This window comes from Oculina patagonica, chromosome 1 (genome assembly GCF_052425735.1).
Source record: "Oculina patagonica isolate OP01 chromosome 1, crgOcupat, whole genome shotgun sequence".
Lineage (NCBI taxonomy): Eukaryota > Metazoa > Cnidaria > Anthozoa > Scleractinia > Oculinidae > Oculina > Oculina patagonica.
The window spans coordinates 29,372,154-29,387,287 of record NC_135758.1 but is presented as its reverse complement, the minus strand read 5'-3'; the positions used below and the strand labels follow the sequence as shown (position 1 = coordinate 29,387,287).

Genomic DNA, 15,134 nt, shown 5'->3' with positions numbered 1-15,134 from the left:
ACAAAGATGGCAATGACGTCACAAAAGAATAATGGCGGTAATTTTGGTAATTTTGCCGTTATATCAATTTCCATTATTTTATATGCTAATCACGTTCAAGAGATTCTTGGAATCTCAAATGCAACAAGCATGCAGAATCTCGATTTGAGTACAAATGAATGACCTCGGCTTAATACATGCAGGTGCCCGGGGGGGGGGGGTGGTGGCTGGAGTACTGGAGGGGGGGGAGTGCGTTTAAGCAGTCTTTAGCCTCCTAATATTTCCGACAAAATAAAGCCCCCCCCCCCCCCCTTTCCTTACCGCAACAAAATGGGAGATGGGATTTGGGCAAATTTTCACTGGGAAAAGAGTAGGTCACTGGGACTGGGCCTCACAAACCAATAGACAATACAACTGGGACTGGGATTTGGAGAATCAGAAAAACAATAGGCTGGGAAATGAGAATTGGGCAATATTTGGACTGGAAAGTGGGATTTTATACCTCCTACCCTGCTTCGGGCCCTGTAGTTCAGTTCACTTCACTATTTCAGCCTTTGTACCTAGGGACAGTAGAGCACAATTCATGTGGTGAAAAGATCAATGCCTACAAGATGAGGGGCTACTGAAAAGTTGTTCCTAAATGCAGAAACTGTTCTATCAGTCGAGTTATTTTTGTGTCTAGTGCGAAGCGCAGACACTAAGCTATAACGCTAAAATTTTTCAGTAAGTACCTCACATATATTGCATATACGGCAAATTATGACGTCATACTAACCAAATTCCACTGAGATTTCTTGTACGTGACAGCGTACACGAAGTATTTTACAGAAATGCTTCTCTGCATAATAGTAATCGATAATCACTCGTTTTGCCTTCGTTACCCCTTCGTTATTCCTTCGTGAACAACTGATGAAAACGTAGAACAAACGGAACAAGTCTAATTTGAGATAATTAAGACATTAATTACGTCAACAAACGTCAACACAATGTATTGCGCTAAAAATAATAAATTCTCGGACGTTTGAAGACTTTTGTCTCTTCGTTAACGTTAAGAATACCGTCACGCACGTCTTCGTAAGTGTAAAAAATGCGGTTAACAGACAGCACGCGCGTGTACATTTAAATTAATTTAAAATGCATCTTCGCCGCAAGCGCGCGCTTGCACTGTCACAAGAAAGCAAAGTCAACGTTCATCCCATTTGAATGCAGGGTCTTGCGCGTGCTGTCTGTTAACCGCATTTTTTACACCTACCCATATTTCTTCACTACACCGTTGAAGCTAGAATCCTCTACAACTATAGTCTATGCCGACAAAAACCTAATAAATGCACTACCGTGACCGAGCAATACAGTAATGCACAAAGCTCAATAAAGCTCAGCACTAGACACATGTACGCAGTGCGGACCTATTTTTTTTATGAAAGTGGGAGAGTGGGGGATAAGGGGGAACAGTCCCAGGACTCTTTCATGCTGGGCCAACTTTACTTATTACAGGGTCTGGATAGTAAGACATTTAGCAAAATCAAAGTTGACAGCAGTTTAGGTATGTCGGTATCCGAGAGGATTTTAGTTCAGGATACACTAGTTTAAAACTGAAATATGTTAGGCCAACTGACTTTTGTGTATAATGGAAAATAATATCAGAGAAGCAAAGCCCCCACCACCCCCAAAAAATCAAAATCCAGCAGATTACCAATTTTATGCTAAGGTACCAAAACAGGGTTAAGGAACAGAGCTCTGCCAATTCAACCACAACTCGGGCATCCAATATCCAAAAATTTCTCCCCCAAATGAGTGTTTTGACACTGCAACTTGCATGGCTATATCTTCTCTTCGAGGCATGCTTGGTATAGATCAGATGGACATTGTTTACTATCCTACAATGACACAGTACAAGCAAACTGACAACCGTGCAAAAGTTAATGGGAAATAGTCTTGATGTACCACCACAGGGGGCTCCTGCATGACCACCAAAATTTTCCCAATCAACACCAAACGAATTTTAAACAATTTGTGAAGAATGTAGGGGATTTGAATAAAATCAGACAAGGTTTATTTCTAAACCCAAGGCATTGATTCTACATTTCTACAAACATAAAAAAATGTTATGACAAAAAGTCAATATTGCATTTATTTAACCAATTTAAGAAATGTTAAAAATTTATAAATTCAAATATCAGATAATTTGTTTTCATATCTATATCATAGAACCTTCTCCACTTCAATTTACATAGACTATAAATATATCCACAAATTCATATAAATTTTCATGTACAATATATATACCGGTAGTATTACCTGAGCAACTGACAAAGATCAAAAGAGAGCTGGTGATTATCCAACTCATGCTTAACAGGATTATTTGCTTCAGAGAAACGAAACTGAATAGTTGCAATGTAAGCAATTCTCATTTCCCCTTATAAATGTAAAGCGATAAAGAAAAGATGAAATACTGCAGAAAATACATCACAGTAAAACAGTTGTGGCCGGGCCATTTTTCTCTCTTGCATTTTCCATTCCTTATTTCATGACCCACAAGGGAAAGGAGAAACAGCTCACAATAATATTAACGTACTTAGCAACTTATTCTCTTACTCGGAAATAAATATATCACTCAGTTGTGCTCAAACCATAAACAATGATAAATGAGAACTGCAGTGTCTGGTAGTTCTCTAAAAACAAGTCACACTCTTGTAGCCAGCATGACGACCAATTTTAGAAATCAAACCGACTTACTATTTTCTTTGCATAAATCATGCAAAGACTGTTTTAAGTGTACAAATTAATTTTATCACTTCCCTTTGTAAGCAAGGAAATAAATGCCTTTTTTATTGGTTGTTTGGCTTTGTCAAAAAAAAGCTTGACCTATAAACCATAACTTAAAATGTATGGTTCCAGAAAATATCCATACCCACCCTACAGAAGGTCACTGGAAATTTTAAGGGGGAGGGTCTCAGTAGCCAAAATATTTGAAGGAAAGTAGTAAGCTTAACTGGAATTCCTAGAGATGGGGGGTCAGGGGAGGTCAAACCAAAAAACCTTCCAAGGGGAAGGTATAGATATTTTAAGGTACAACACAATTAAATTACTTAATTTACTTTGGCAGACTGTGCTGGTCAGCTTTGTCAACCTTCTTTAAAAAGTTCACCACAAAACCCCATAACTTATAATCAAGTTACTTGACTTTAGGCAAATGTTCTCAATAAAAACATAGTTTTAAAATTCCATTTGAAATGGAAGCCAATACCTCTTACTCTAAAAGTAAATTATTTTCACATCCTTGAAATGTGGTTATTATCTTAATCTTGCCAAGAGCAAAATTGTCATATCTTTCAGTGTTTCACAAACAACTGCCTATCGTCTCCCTATCTTTAAGTGTGCAACGGCACAATAGACGTTTTGTGTTTCTCTAGTGCCTGTTTCACTTGTTTGCAAGCTTTGATTACAGGAACACTGTCTGTTCACTGTCTGAACAGTCTCTTTCTTCTGGATTTTTTGCTCATGAATCCAGTTGCTGAGAGGACGAAATGGATCTTGCATCTTGACAAGGTACTAATTTTTTTCCTGCATGTCATGTTGTCAACCCAAGTTCTCTTGAAAGCTGCAAAGATAATAAAAGGATTTAGTTAATTAATGTCAGTACAAGCATCACCATAAGTTTTGAAAAAACAACATCAAATATCATTAAGGCTGAACCTTTTTCTGTGTGGACGCACATTTTCTCACTTTTGCATGCCACTCAAAGTTGTGCAACCCAATCTTACTGTTTTCCAAACACTGATGTTTTTCAAAATGGTGAAACCAAGAGAATGTGCCTAATTAGAAATGCCATTCCTTCATCCCCCTATTTTTAACAGCACATGTAAGTCACGATGAAACTATCAAACTTAAGTCTGTAAAATGATCAGATGAAGTTACCCGCTCATAAACAGTCCAGGACATAGCTGCCATGAGAGTTCTTCTCAGAGTGCGGGGAACAATGCCATTAAAGAGTCCTTGTACTCCATTTGTCTGAGGAGAAAATATTAGAGAGAGTTAAAATAATCAATGCATATCTGTGAACTTTCATGAACATGTTTGAACTTCTAAATTGCAATGAGAGGTGCCATGATACAATATATAATTATTTACTATGAGCAATTCTTGTTTTGGGTGGCACTATCCTAACAATTTGCCTATAAATGCAACAAATAGAAATAATTATAAATGGCAATGGCACGCAATGAATGCAGAAGCGATGACTTTTCCCAAGGGTTCCTAAATTATTTTCTGAAAATTTGTCAACGATACTACATAAAGTAGCTGACAACATTAGTATTGAATGCTTGTATGACAAAAGTTGCGTGATCTTTGAAGCGTGACATTTGGTATAGGCCTGATACGAGATATCTCTCTCAGGCAACCAAGGTCGAACTGCAGTCTCTCAATTGTTTTCACAGACCAAGTGTATTAAAAAGAATGTAGAAATGTCTGTTTACCGAATCTACTATAACTCGTCAAATATAATTTTTATCTTGCATTTACATTTTTTATCAGCCCTTTCCAACTTCCCAGGAGTATTTTGCTGTCTTTTTCAGAGCAATTTCTTGTTAACTTGATCTCTGTTCGTGAAACATTAAATATTTTAGTCGTGAAGCAAGTGCCTAGTCCCATTCAGTTCTACTGATCGGTCAATCAGGCGCAACAGAAAGCTAACAGAATGCTTGCAGTACAGATCCCACCTACCCATCGCGACATCAAGCAATCATCATCGCTTAAAAATTGAGTGATCAAGTTATTTTTACCTTGAGTATAGCAAAGACAGCACTGCCAGTACCATTATACTCGCTTGGAAATAACTGGAGTCTTGTCTTTACCACATCTGCTGGCTGAGTTATGACTGATGCCATGATTCCAGCAAATGCACCACAAATGAATGTCTCAAGTGGACGTAGTTCAGGTGTGCCAAGTTCTGAAAGAGAAGTAAAATACACACTTATTATACTCCTGAACAATGTACTAAATGGGAGACACACATCATGACAGTGACTTGTGGAGCACAATTTAATCCAAGGTATGTATTATTAACTGGAATTATGCCATAATAACTCAATGTTCTTTTTTTATTCGAGCTTTCTCTTTTAAGAATGCTGCCACAACTCGTTTCTTAACAAGCTACTTCGCATTATTGGGTTGTAAATGGTTGCCACAAACATCAGTTTTCAAAATTCCGACTTTTCCCGGATAAATTTCCTTGACCAAATAAATACAAAATGTCAGATATAGTAGCCCCCAGCCTTCACTTCTAAGAAAATACACATCACTGGGATCACATTGAACTGAAATGTTTCTTCCAGCCATCAATTTCATGAAATCAACGGTGTTATATTCCAATTTTCCCTGACTTTTCTTCAAAATGTCAATTTTCCAAGACCAAAAATAAAATTCCCCGACTTTCCCTGACCTTGAAGAATTTAATTTTTCCCTGACCATTTCCTAACCTGTGGCAACCCCGTTATAAAGGTTGTGCTGGCAGAGATTCCAACCCTCCCGATTTGATCGGGAGTCTCCCGATTTGATGTGTTGCCTCCCGCTCTCCCGATTTTTATCAGATTCTCCCGATTTATCATGAAATTCTGAAAACAAGAGAAAAATTGCTATTCTTTAGTACTTTTTTGTGATCTGAGTGTAACAAAAGTAAAGAAAAGCACCAAAATTTTTTGTGAAAAGAAAAAAGACCTTATAGAATAACTCAGAAATTATCTCAAACTGCTGGAAATGGCACTTAGGAGAACACAAACTTACAAAATTTCCCGGTGGAGGCTCGCACCTTAAGCGCTAAAAATACTCCCTATTTTCCATCAAAAAGGGTTGGAATCTCTGTGCTGGTTGGCTTAATGTTGAGTCTAACTGTTGATAGGTCTGCATAAGTGAATTTGACTGGCTTCAATATCTTCAGGAATTGTAACAAGATATTAGTTTCTTACCATTCTTTGCCTGTCTCTTCAGCTCGGTGTAGAACATCAAGTACAGCCCTGAAAACGGAGCATCGCGTGCTACTGTAGCCAACAGCCCACTATACAGGCCTAGGACAAAAATTACACAACATTTATTTTATAACTTTTCCCAACAGATTTTTTTCCAATCCAGTGATATGTCGTAAACATTATAAAAAACACAGCCAAACCAAGAAGAACTAACCTTTGCCTCCTTCCATTTTCCAAATTGACATCAATGCATGTCGCATACTGTTATATCTATAACACCCACTCTGCAATTAAGGAAATATAGACAAACTTTAAGATGTATTTACTCTAGCTTAGGGGTCATGAATGGTCCATCACAATTTTGCAGTGCTTGCAAAATTAGGCTTCTGCTCGGAATGCTTGGAAAATTTTAGTGGGTGCTCGTTTGCTCGTGGTCGCACATTTTTACAAGTGCTCGCATGCTCGAATATTTTTGGTGGATTTTTGAAAAGTGTTCGTTGCTCACAAGCTTACTTTTGTCAATGTTCGTTTTCGCAAAGAAAAATGCTGAGGGGTCATGAACAGTCCATCAAAATTTTAGTTGCTTGCAAAATTTTAGTGGGTGCTTGTTTGCTCGTGGTTGTTACATTTTTACAAGTGCTGGCATGCTTGAATTATTTTTGGTGGATTTTTGAAAAGTGCTCGTTGCTCACAAGCTTACTTTTGTCAATGTTCCTTCTCGCAAAGAAAAATGCTGTGAGGGGTCATGAATGGTCCATCAAAATTTTAGTTGCTCACAAAATTTTAGTAGGTGCTTGTTTGCTCGTGGTTGCATATTTGTACAAGTGCTCGCCTGCTCGGTTTTAGTCGAGGTAGCTTTTTAAAAAGTGCTCACTGCTCGCAAGGCTAACTTTTTTTAATGCCCGTGCTCGCAAAGAAAAATGCTGTGCTCGCATGCTTGCAAATGCTAGCAAGGACTATTCAGTACTTATCTTGTGATGGTACAGGTCTTTGATGTTTGACAGACCTATGCCCACCTACAGCTTGCCAAAATCACAGGCAACCTTTTTGAACTTCTAGCAACACATTTTACCCTAGAAACTTACCTCGAATCTTGTTTTAACTACTGTGACTGGCAAAAGAGTGATTCCTGCTAGTGTTCTTGCACATGCTCCCAAAAGAACTGATTCTCCCATTGTTCTTTCCTCACTGCGACAAACAAGAAAACAGATAATGGTTAAACCATTACATTATTTATAATTTTTGTATGTGTGTCCCTAAGTAGCAGCAATGCTAAATACCTCAGTTACGTTTAATAAAAGTTTTTGTTGTTGTTGTTGTTGTTATCATTGCAAAGAACAGGAACCTGAACAGAGACTGTAACACTTGCACCAACACAATAGTAAACATTTTTTATTCTTGCTTCGAACATTGATTACAGTGAAGTGACATAAAAAATAAAGGCTTATGGTATTATATTCCTGCTCCCTCCCCCCTCCCCTGCATCCTCCAACCCCATCCAAGATGGACTGTTTCTCGTCCACTGGAAGTTTTACACCTGTCACTGTTAAGCCCCAGTGGGGGGGGGGGAACCCACAGGAATTTGATATCGTAAAGCTCCCCCCCAGGTAAGACATCTAAAATGGTCTGCTGAGTTGGAAATTTAAGAGGAGACATGTAAAATTGACATTCACTAGGTGCCCAGGGGTGGGAATTTGACTCTGGCTTCCATGAAAATGTCAAAATTCCCTGGGTCTGCCTGCCACCCCCTCCCACCCCCTCCCACCCTGGGGCTTAACATTGACAGGTGCATTAGAACTCCCCTTAAAAATCAAACACTGGGATAAAAACTATGACAAGGCTGGAAAAAGTAGAAAATTAGTGGTTGAACTAAAAATGGATGGATCGAGACACAATTTAATGGGGCATTTGCAAAGGAGAGTAATTAATTGCCAACGAGACAGCCGAGCCAAGAGGCGAGGCTGTCGAGGCGGCAGAATCATAGAGCCGTGTGCGTATGAGTGTATAGGCAGAGAAAATCTTAAGTTCTGCGTAAGGGACTTTTTTTTTGGACCATATTTGGGTGTAAGTAAACCCCATATTTGGGTTGTATTGTTCTTCCCAACTTGTTCCCAGTCTCTCACTGCGTCCACGCAGCTCGCTGTTAAAATTTTCAATGTGGTCATTCATCCCTTTACCGATCAATACACCTTTAGGGAACTATAAATCGAAAGAGAATACCCTACAGAATATTCGACCGCCGAAAAAATGAACATCAAGGTCTTCAAAGCGATGAAATAATCTTTCGACTTTGGAGTCCTTTGATTTACGATCGAAGAGAGACATGAAAATCAAAAGCGGACTGTTGACTTCAAATAGAGTTTTCTTGACTTATAAGAATGCTAAAGTCGGGTAAATGCTACCTTTTAGTGTTGATTGTGTTTAAAGTAATTGTTTGACCGATGATTTATTCCAAATCATGGCACGCATTTTCGCTCCGCGTAGGAATAACATCAATACAAAGCGACGCTCACTAAAGCCTGGTTTTCACTAGCGACGCAAGCACAAGCGCAAGCACAAGCATAACAGCTCTTATTTCATCGTGAAAACGGCATCGACGCAAGCATAAGCACAAGCATAAGGATCAAAATTTTTCCTTTCCTTGTGCTTGTGTTCGTGAGAAAACAAACATCGCATAAGCACAAGAAAATTGTTTACGTCTAGTCGTGTCTAGCCAATTAAAGTACTCGTTCCAACATTTAAACAAAGTCACAGAGGCCGCGGTTGATTTTGATAAACGTTTTTCGAGAATGTTCGGAGAAGTGTAGACAAAAAACAAAAAGGCCCAAGCGCGGACTCGAGTAGCGACAAAAACGAAGACGAATGCTTTCTTTAAAAATATTTATAATTCCAAATGTTTCGTTTTTCTCCTTTATTAGTCGCTTTCACTTTCTTCGTCACACGAGTAGAGGAGAGAGAGTTTCTGAGAGTTTCTGCCACAATATTTGCAGCGAGAACGGAGTCGAGAACGAAGCCTTCTAACTTGTAAACATCATATTCTTATGCTAATGTGCTTGTGCTTATGTCGACGTTCGTTTTCACTTGGCACGAACTACTTATGCTTGCGTTTGTGCTTGTGCTTGTGCTTGCGTCGCTAGTGAAAACCAGGCTTAAAATTACTGCATGTCATACACACAAGAAAGTCAAACGTTTTTTGCTTCTAACGGCAAATGTAATGTTAACTTAAATAAAAGTTTTGTCTCCAAATAATCCTTGCATTCAAGTTTTGTTTTCTGTTCAAATTTTTCAAGTTTTGCGTAACTGAACATGACACTTCGCATGCGAGACTGAAATCTGACCCGTGCATTACTGTCTCTGATTACTGAAAATTATTTTTAAAAAAGCATCTTAGCAGTTTTGATTTTGGGACTTGATTTATAAGAAGTTCTTGAAATGCAACTATCACTTTTGTGGACGGAAACATTTTAACCATCGCTTGTTGTATTTAAAAAACAGTGATTAAACCTCATTTATTGCCTACATTTTGTGACATTTTAACGTTGAAAAGAAAGATTTGTCAAGAGTTATCAACCTGTCAAACCCGCAGCCTGCGTAGCAGACATCTGTGTACGATTTTAGTGTGTTTAAAAGAGTGCGCGATCGCGAGAATACGCGCGCTGGAAACTACGGCGCCTGTGTCATTTATGAACACCAGAGAAATAGCACTTTATTCGCATATTACCTAAAATACAATTACCATATTTTGGTCATTTCAAATATAGTTCTATTAAAAACCATTCAATATCTGTTCTTATGAACAAACATGAGTATTTCGCTCGTTGGCACTTACCGATAGGTACAACTAGTTAGCATGGTTATATAGTGAGCTGCAGAGTAACCTGCGATCAGGCGTTCTTTTTTCTTTTTACGAAAGCGAGAGGGAAAAAAGAACGCCTGATACATTTATTTAACCGGCCGCCAGCCGCCCCCTAATTTAAATAAACTAATGTGTCGTCGAACTGTCAAACCACTCTTTGTGGTTGGCGGCAAATTCGAGACTCGGATTTCCACAAGGCGTGAAAAACGTCTGGAGAAAAATTGTACATATGTACAGCCTGTATTTAAACTTCACCGTGTTGAGATAAAAATGCTTTTAGTAGGTGAGATGGCGCTTGCGAACATATATTTATCAGTTGTACTGGATGCCGTCCCTTTATTTCAGCTTACACACACAAAAAAAGGAATTCACCAACAAGAGCTGTTTTACGGCAGATAGGATCGGTCGCTTTTGTAAACATTCCAACATCTCTGGAATATTGTTTTAGAAGAACAACAAAAACATCTTCACGGAACCAAATTTATTACGCATTGTCGCTCACTCTATTTGTTCTGCCTTCAGAGAGTCAGCTAACGTAGAAAAGAACTCGTCCTCGCAGTAAACGTGACTCGTCTTTGCCATTACCAGCTTCTGACCGGAAGTCTCGTTGAAATGCGACAACCAATCAGTCCACACCGCTCCATTGAGTATTGTTTCTCGACCAATCAGACAAAAAACCAGAATCTGGTTTTTTACATGACTTTCGACAAGCAAATGTATCATGCCCTCCTTCCCCCGCAGCAGTAGTAGGGAGGGAGGGTATGATTTCAGGTTAGCTGCAGAGTAGGATATGTAACACTAACCTGGTAAATTGTGTCAGGCCATGGAGAGCACTAAAATACATCCCTATTCCAGGAACACATCTCCACAACGACTACAATGAAACAAGAGCAAAATAGGGTATAAACATTTGAAATCGAATGGAAGCTCCACGAAGTTCAAGTGCAATAAAGAAAATTGAACTCACAGGAACAAGGCCTCTCCAAAGCCCGACGACATGTTCCCTTCGGGCCACAGAGTAAAATGTGTACAGCAAGCCATTGCTACCTCTGTCAATAGATAAATAAATATAACAATCAATGCTTGAAGACTTAACTTTTACTAAAGGTTGACTACATACAACATTCTAAGACAGTGCTCACCCTAACTTGAGCCGCCCAGCTGGGGTTAGAGCAATGCCTTCGACTTGTATACGAGTTTTCACCAGTTCAAATGGTTGAAATAACAACGTAGAACAAGTGCCGCTCAAAGAGCCGGCAATGAAAGCCTTCCCCAAGGATGTCTGCAAGAAAAACAAATCCAAATGATTGTCAATATCGACTTAAGTTCAAAACAAGTGTTTTGCATGATTATTGTGTAGGTTGCAACAAAACATGATAATTCTTATCTCTGATTATTGGACTTACATCATGTTTACGACCGCTTCGACCCATTCAATCGTGAATCCAAGTATATATTGAGTTTTCGCCTTTTCTTTGACTGATCTTGCGGCGAGAATAAACAGTCCAAGCAAAAATTTGCTAGGCGCGAACGTTCGTTACCCAAGGTCGCCAGGACATGATCTCTGGCCGCTGGATGTTCGATTCACGTGCCTTTCTCCGACAACAATAATCCACGTTAAATGTCCACGAATTTAGAAGAAGAATATCCCAAAAAATCAAACAGGACAGGAACAGCTTCCTATCTGTAAACGAGACAAATTTTCACAGCGAAATTCCTTACGAAATGTACACTTCTTGCTACGTTTTCCCGACAAAGAAGTTCCCAAATCCAGTTTTTGTCACGAGATTTCGATGACGAAATGGAACTTTCGAGATCTCATTGGCCAATGTAAGGTGTGCGGATTGGCGCGGAATTTGATTCCGCCAAATATGGAACGCACATGTTCCAAATATGGGTCACGCTCTCCCAAATACGGAAGCTGAGTCTGCCAAATATGGGTCACGATTTCATGTTTACGTGAACAGCACGAGGCAAGCGGCTGTTGTGGTTTTTCAAGCATATCCAGAATTTCAGACATTTTTACCCCTTTTTTGGCCCGATGATTTTTCAATGAGGTTTTCTGTTTATATCTGCTCTCCTTCGCTTTAACATCAACTATTTCAAACTCTACAAAAGACAAGTTAAGAGAAAATAGCGCTCTTAGGCCAGTATAGCGCGCACTGTCACAATATTCATGATAGACTCATAATACTTTTGAAAACTAACGTGAATTTGCAAGGACCACCGTGACAAAATAGAAGTACCGGATCATCTAACTGTAGAGGATCTAATCAGCTATAACTAAATAACCAATAGAGAAAAATTGCAAGGCCGATTCAACGGTTTGGGACTGTATTGAATATCCAATATTTCGGAAGGCACGGCCTTCCTTCTTTAGGGTATTAAAGGAAGGCCGTGTCTTCCGAAATATTGGAATTTCAATACAGTCCCAAACCGTTGAATCGGCCTTGCAATTTTCCTTTATTCATAATACTTTATTCAGGAAATGAAAACAAAGAAAAACACCTCCTGAAAAGGAAAATCGTGGGGTTATCCCTATATTGAAGCAGTTTCCCCTGCTAAAAATACATTTTATGTGAGCTTTGCTCACGATTCATTTAAAATTTCGAGTTTTTGATTTTTTCTCTGTCGGTCTTGAACACTGTAAAACCTACCTGGTGTACTTTTCCCAAGTGAAGATCGGGTTCCGAGGCTCTGCAGGTCGCGGAGTCGGTGATAGTCCCATCCAAACCAAATGTATCCTCCATGCATGAATTGGGCTAAAAAAATGTGATGACGGTAAATAACGGGAGTTAATAATGTCTTTATGAGCTATTTATATTGTAACAAAATCAATTTAAAAGCATTTAAAACTTTCTGCCCCCCTCCCCCCACCTACACGATCACCCTTCCTACCCAACTACGTCCCATATACGACTACTTCCCCCCACTTCCTATACGCGACCGTCCTCCGGCTCCTACACAAAATCGAGAAAAGGGTCGGCTGTTCATTAAATGCCGATGCAATAAAACTACGGCTATTTCTATTCTTAAAGGGTCTGACAACACGGAAAATGGCAAAATGACTTAAAACAGAGTAGAGAGTAAAACATTGCCGATCAAGACGACAAGAGAATAAATGGAACTAGTCACCACCGAAAGACTGAAAGCAAAACAGTTTGTTCGTTTCGATTCGTTATTCTAATGCTTATTCCACTACTGTCCTCAAAAGCTTATACCCGGCTCTTCCGGGCTTACTCAGCTTTTGCACAATTATGAAGATTACTTAGCAATAGTCAACTGCCGGCTTATATAACAGCCTCATTTACACTGATAGAACTTAACAACTGCCTTAATAATTTTAGTTGATTTCTAGCAGAGTGCTAGTTCTACCGGCAGTTGAGTTTTATTTGAGTGAAATTCAGTTGTTAGCCGCGCCAGTCGAGCTGAATATTCTAGAAAGCACAATAGTTCGACTAATCACCCCAATAATGTATGCGCAGAACATGTTGTTCTAAACCAGGTTTTACGTGATACTTTTGGTTTTATTGCAGATCAACGAACGTTTTTGAGCTATTTTCCATTACAGTGACAGCGCAATTTTTCACCATTGAATATTAGGAATAACGCGTTCAGCTACATTTTTTCTGCTACGAAAGTAGCTAATTGTGCGTCTCTCTGTCTTACTAGTTTGACGAACTCAAAACTCCGCAAGCGCCCGTGTTTCGTATCACCACAAAGAAGTACAGAATATAAGGATTAATAATCGGATACCGGCTGAAAATCGATGTGGTATACGAAACTACAGTACCTGCAATCGGCGGCAAACGGATATCAACCCAAAATGGACCACTAAAAATATATAACGCTGGAAATTATATTATACTAACAACCGATTGAGGATTCGTAAGGTTATGAAAACCCACCTTCTCTGCGTATGCTTTGCTTGAATTTTCTCGTTTACTGGCTTAGTATGTCATGCATAATGCCGTGTCTTCTTCATTAATGCACTGTTAATGTTGTTATTCTCAAGAAGGATCGAGTACATTTATCTATTGTTTTGCCGTTGCGGTTATTGTTAAGCCCTTAATACATTATTTATAACGGGACAAGCTCTTAAGTTATTTCAGTTCCATTAATTCCATCATTTGTAAATTTCATTAAATTTTTTTTATGGGTACAGTCAATTGTGTTGTTGTCGCTGTTCGTCCCAACATGATCTAACTTTTTTGGATTTTTACATTATTATTTATAAATCTTCTCAGTGCCGTAAGCTTTAAAATCAAAAAAGATGAGGAGTATATAGAAAAGCAGAAATGCTTGAAGTAATAGACCCCCTTCAACGGCCATTACATAACTTAAGGTTGAATGCTTCAGTTACGATTCAATGTAAAATGTCATAATGATACATTGTAGATGCAACAGAGTGAAAAAATTCGTTTATGGGCGAATCAATAGTTTATTGTTTCTGCTATCGTCATGGGCGATGCTTTAATAGCATTTTTTACTTGATACATTTTTTAAAAGAGTAAATTGAATCAATATCTTTGGTCTTTTTGTAATGCTGTTTTATCAGTATTGATTTTAATTTGTCCTTTCAAACATCTACTCTTCATCTGAAGCGTCCGTGATATTGATTGGCTTCACAAACGAGCCTGAAGCTCACTCCTTTTGGTAAGAAGACTAGAGACGAGAGCCGGAATAAAAGACACCTCAAATAATTTTAGAACAAATCCTCAGAAATGTTGCGTTTTCACTGCGTACGGACAATCTCAAACTCTGTGGGAACTGAGGTTAGTCAGGTTGTGGGTACAAGAACAGCAAGGGCTGGAAACTAGCCCGGCCATTTCCAGAAAATAGTCAAGTATCTGTGCCAAAAATTTGGCTTGTCAGCTGCGTATAGCCGTTTAACTTTTTTTTTACATTTCCTGAACTTGCAACGCAATAATGACGATTAAAAAACATTGCAAGTTGCAGAGGAGGTGTCACACCAGCGCAATTTTTGTTCGCAACTTGCAACGCGCCCGCTGAATACGTTAATCAACCAATCGGAGCGATCAGAGTCAATCGTTCAGTTACTGCTGATACAGTAGAACCCCGGTAACTCGAACTCTGAAGGGAAACGAAAAACCGTTCGAGTTAGCGGGGTTTTGAGTTATCCGAGTTCGAGTTACCGGGGTTCTACTGTATCAGCAGTAACTGAACGATTGACTCTGATCGCTCCGATTGGTTGATTCCAACACAATTGCGTTGCAGCTTGCGCTTGATTTGTCTCGTAACGTTGTGAAAAGTAAAGGATAGTTCAACTTTTTCTGAAACTTGCAACGCAACATTTTGCTGCATCGCAGGTT

At 39.0% G+C, this 15,134-nt stretch overlaps 1 protein-coding gene across 2 annotated transcripts; it reads right to left on the bottom strand.

The window, feature by feature from the left end:
* Nucleotides 1-2,092: 2,092 nt before the first annotated feature.
* LOC144663020 (mitochondrial glycine transporter B-like) lies at nt 2,093-13,892 on the bottom strand. 2 transcript variants are annotated; one of them, XM_078523956.1, is made up of 11 exons: nt 13,710-13,892; nt 12,459-12,563; nt 10,944-11,083; nt 10,769-10,850; nt 10,605-10,675; nt 7,031-7,133; nt 6,160-6,229; nt 5,946-6,044; nt 4,764-4,930; nt 3,898-3,990; nt 2,093-3,580 (listed from the first exon to the last, which is right to left on the bottom strand). In XM_078523956.1, exons 2-11 carry the CDS (start codon nt 12,549-12,551, stop codon nt 3,551-3,553), a joined length of 948 nt encoding a protein of 315 aa, XP_078380082.1. In that variant the 5' UTR covers nt 12,552-12,563; nt 13,710-13,892; the 3' UTR covers nt 2,093-3,550. The 2 variants fall into 2 exon arrangements, with proteins under 2 accessions (XP_078380082.1, XP_078380090.1); XM_078523964.1 differs by lacking the exons at nt 12,459-12,563; nt 13,710-13,892 and adding an exon at nt 11,208-11,579.
* Between the last annotated feature and the right edge of the window lie 1,242 nt (nt 13,893-15,134).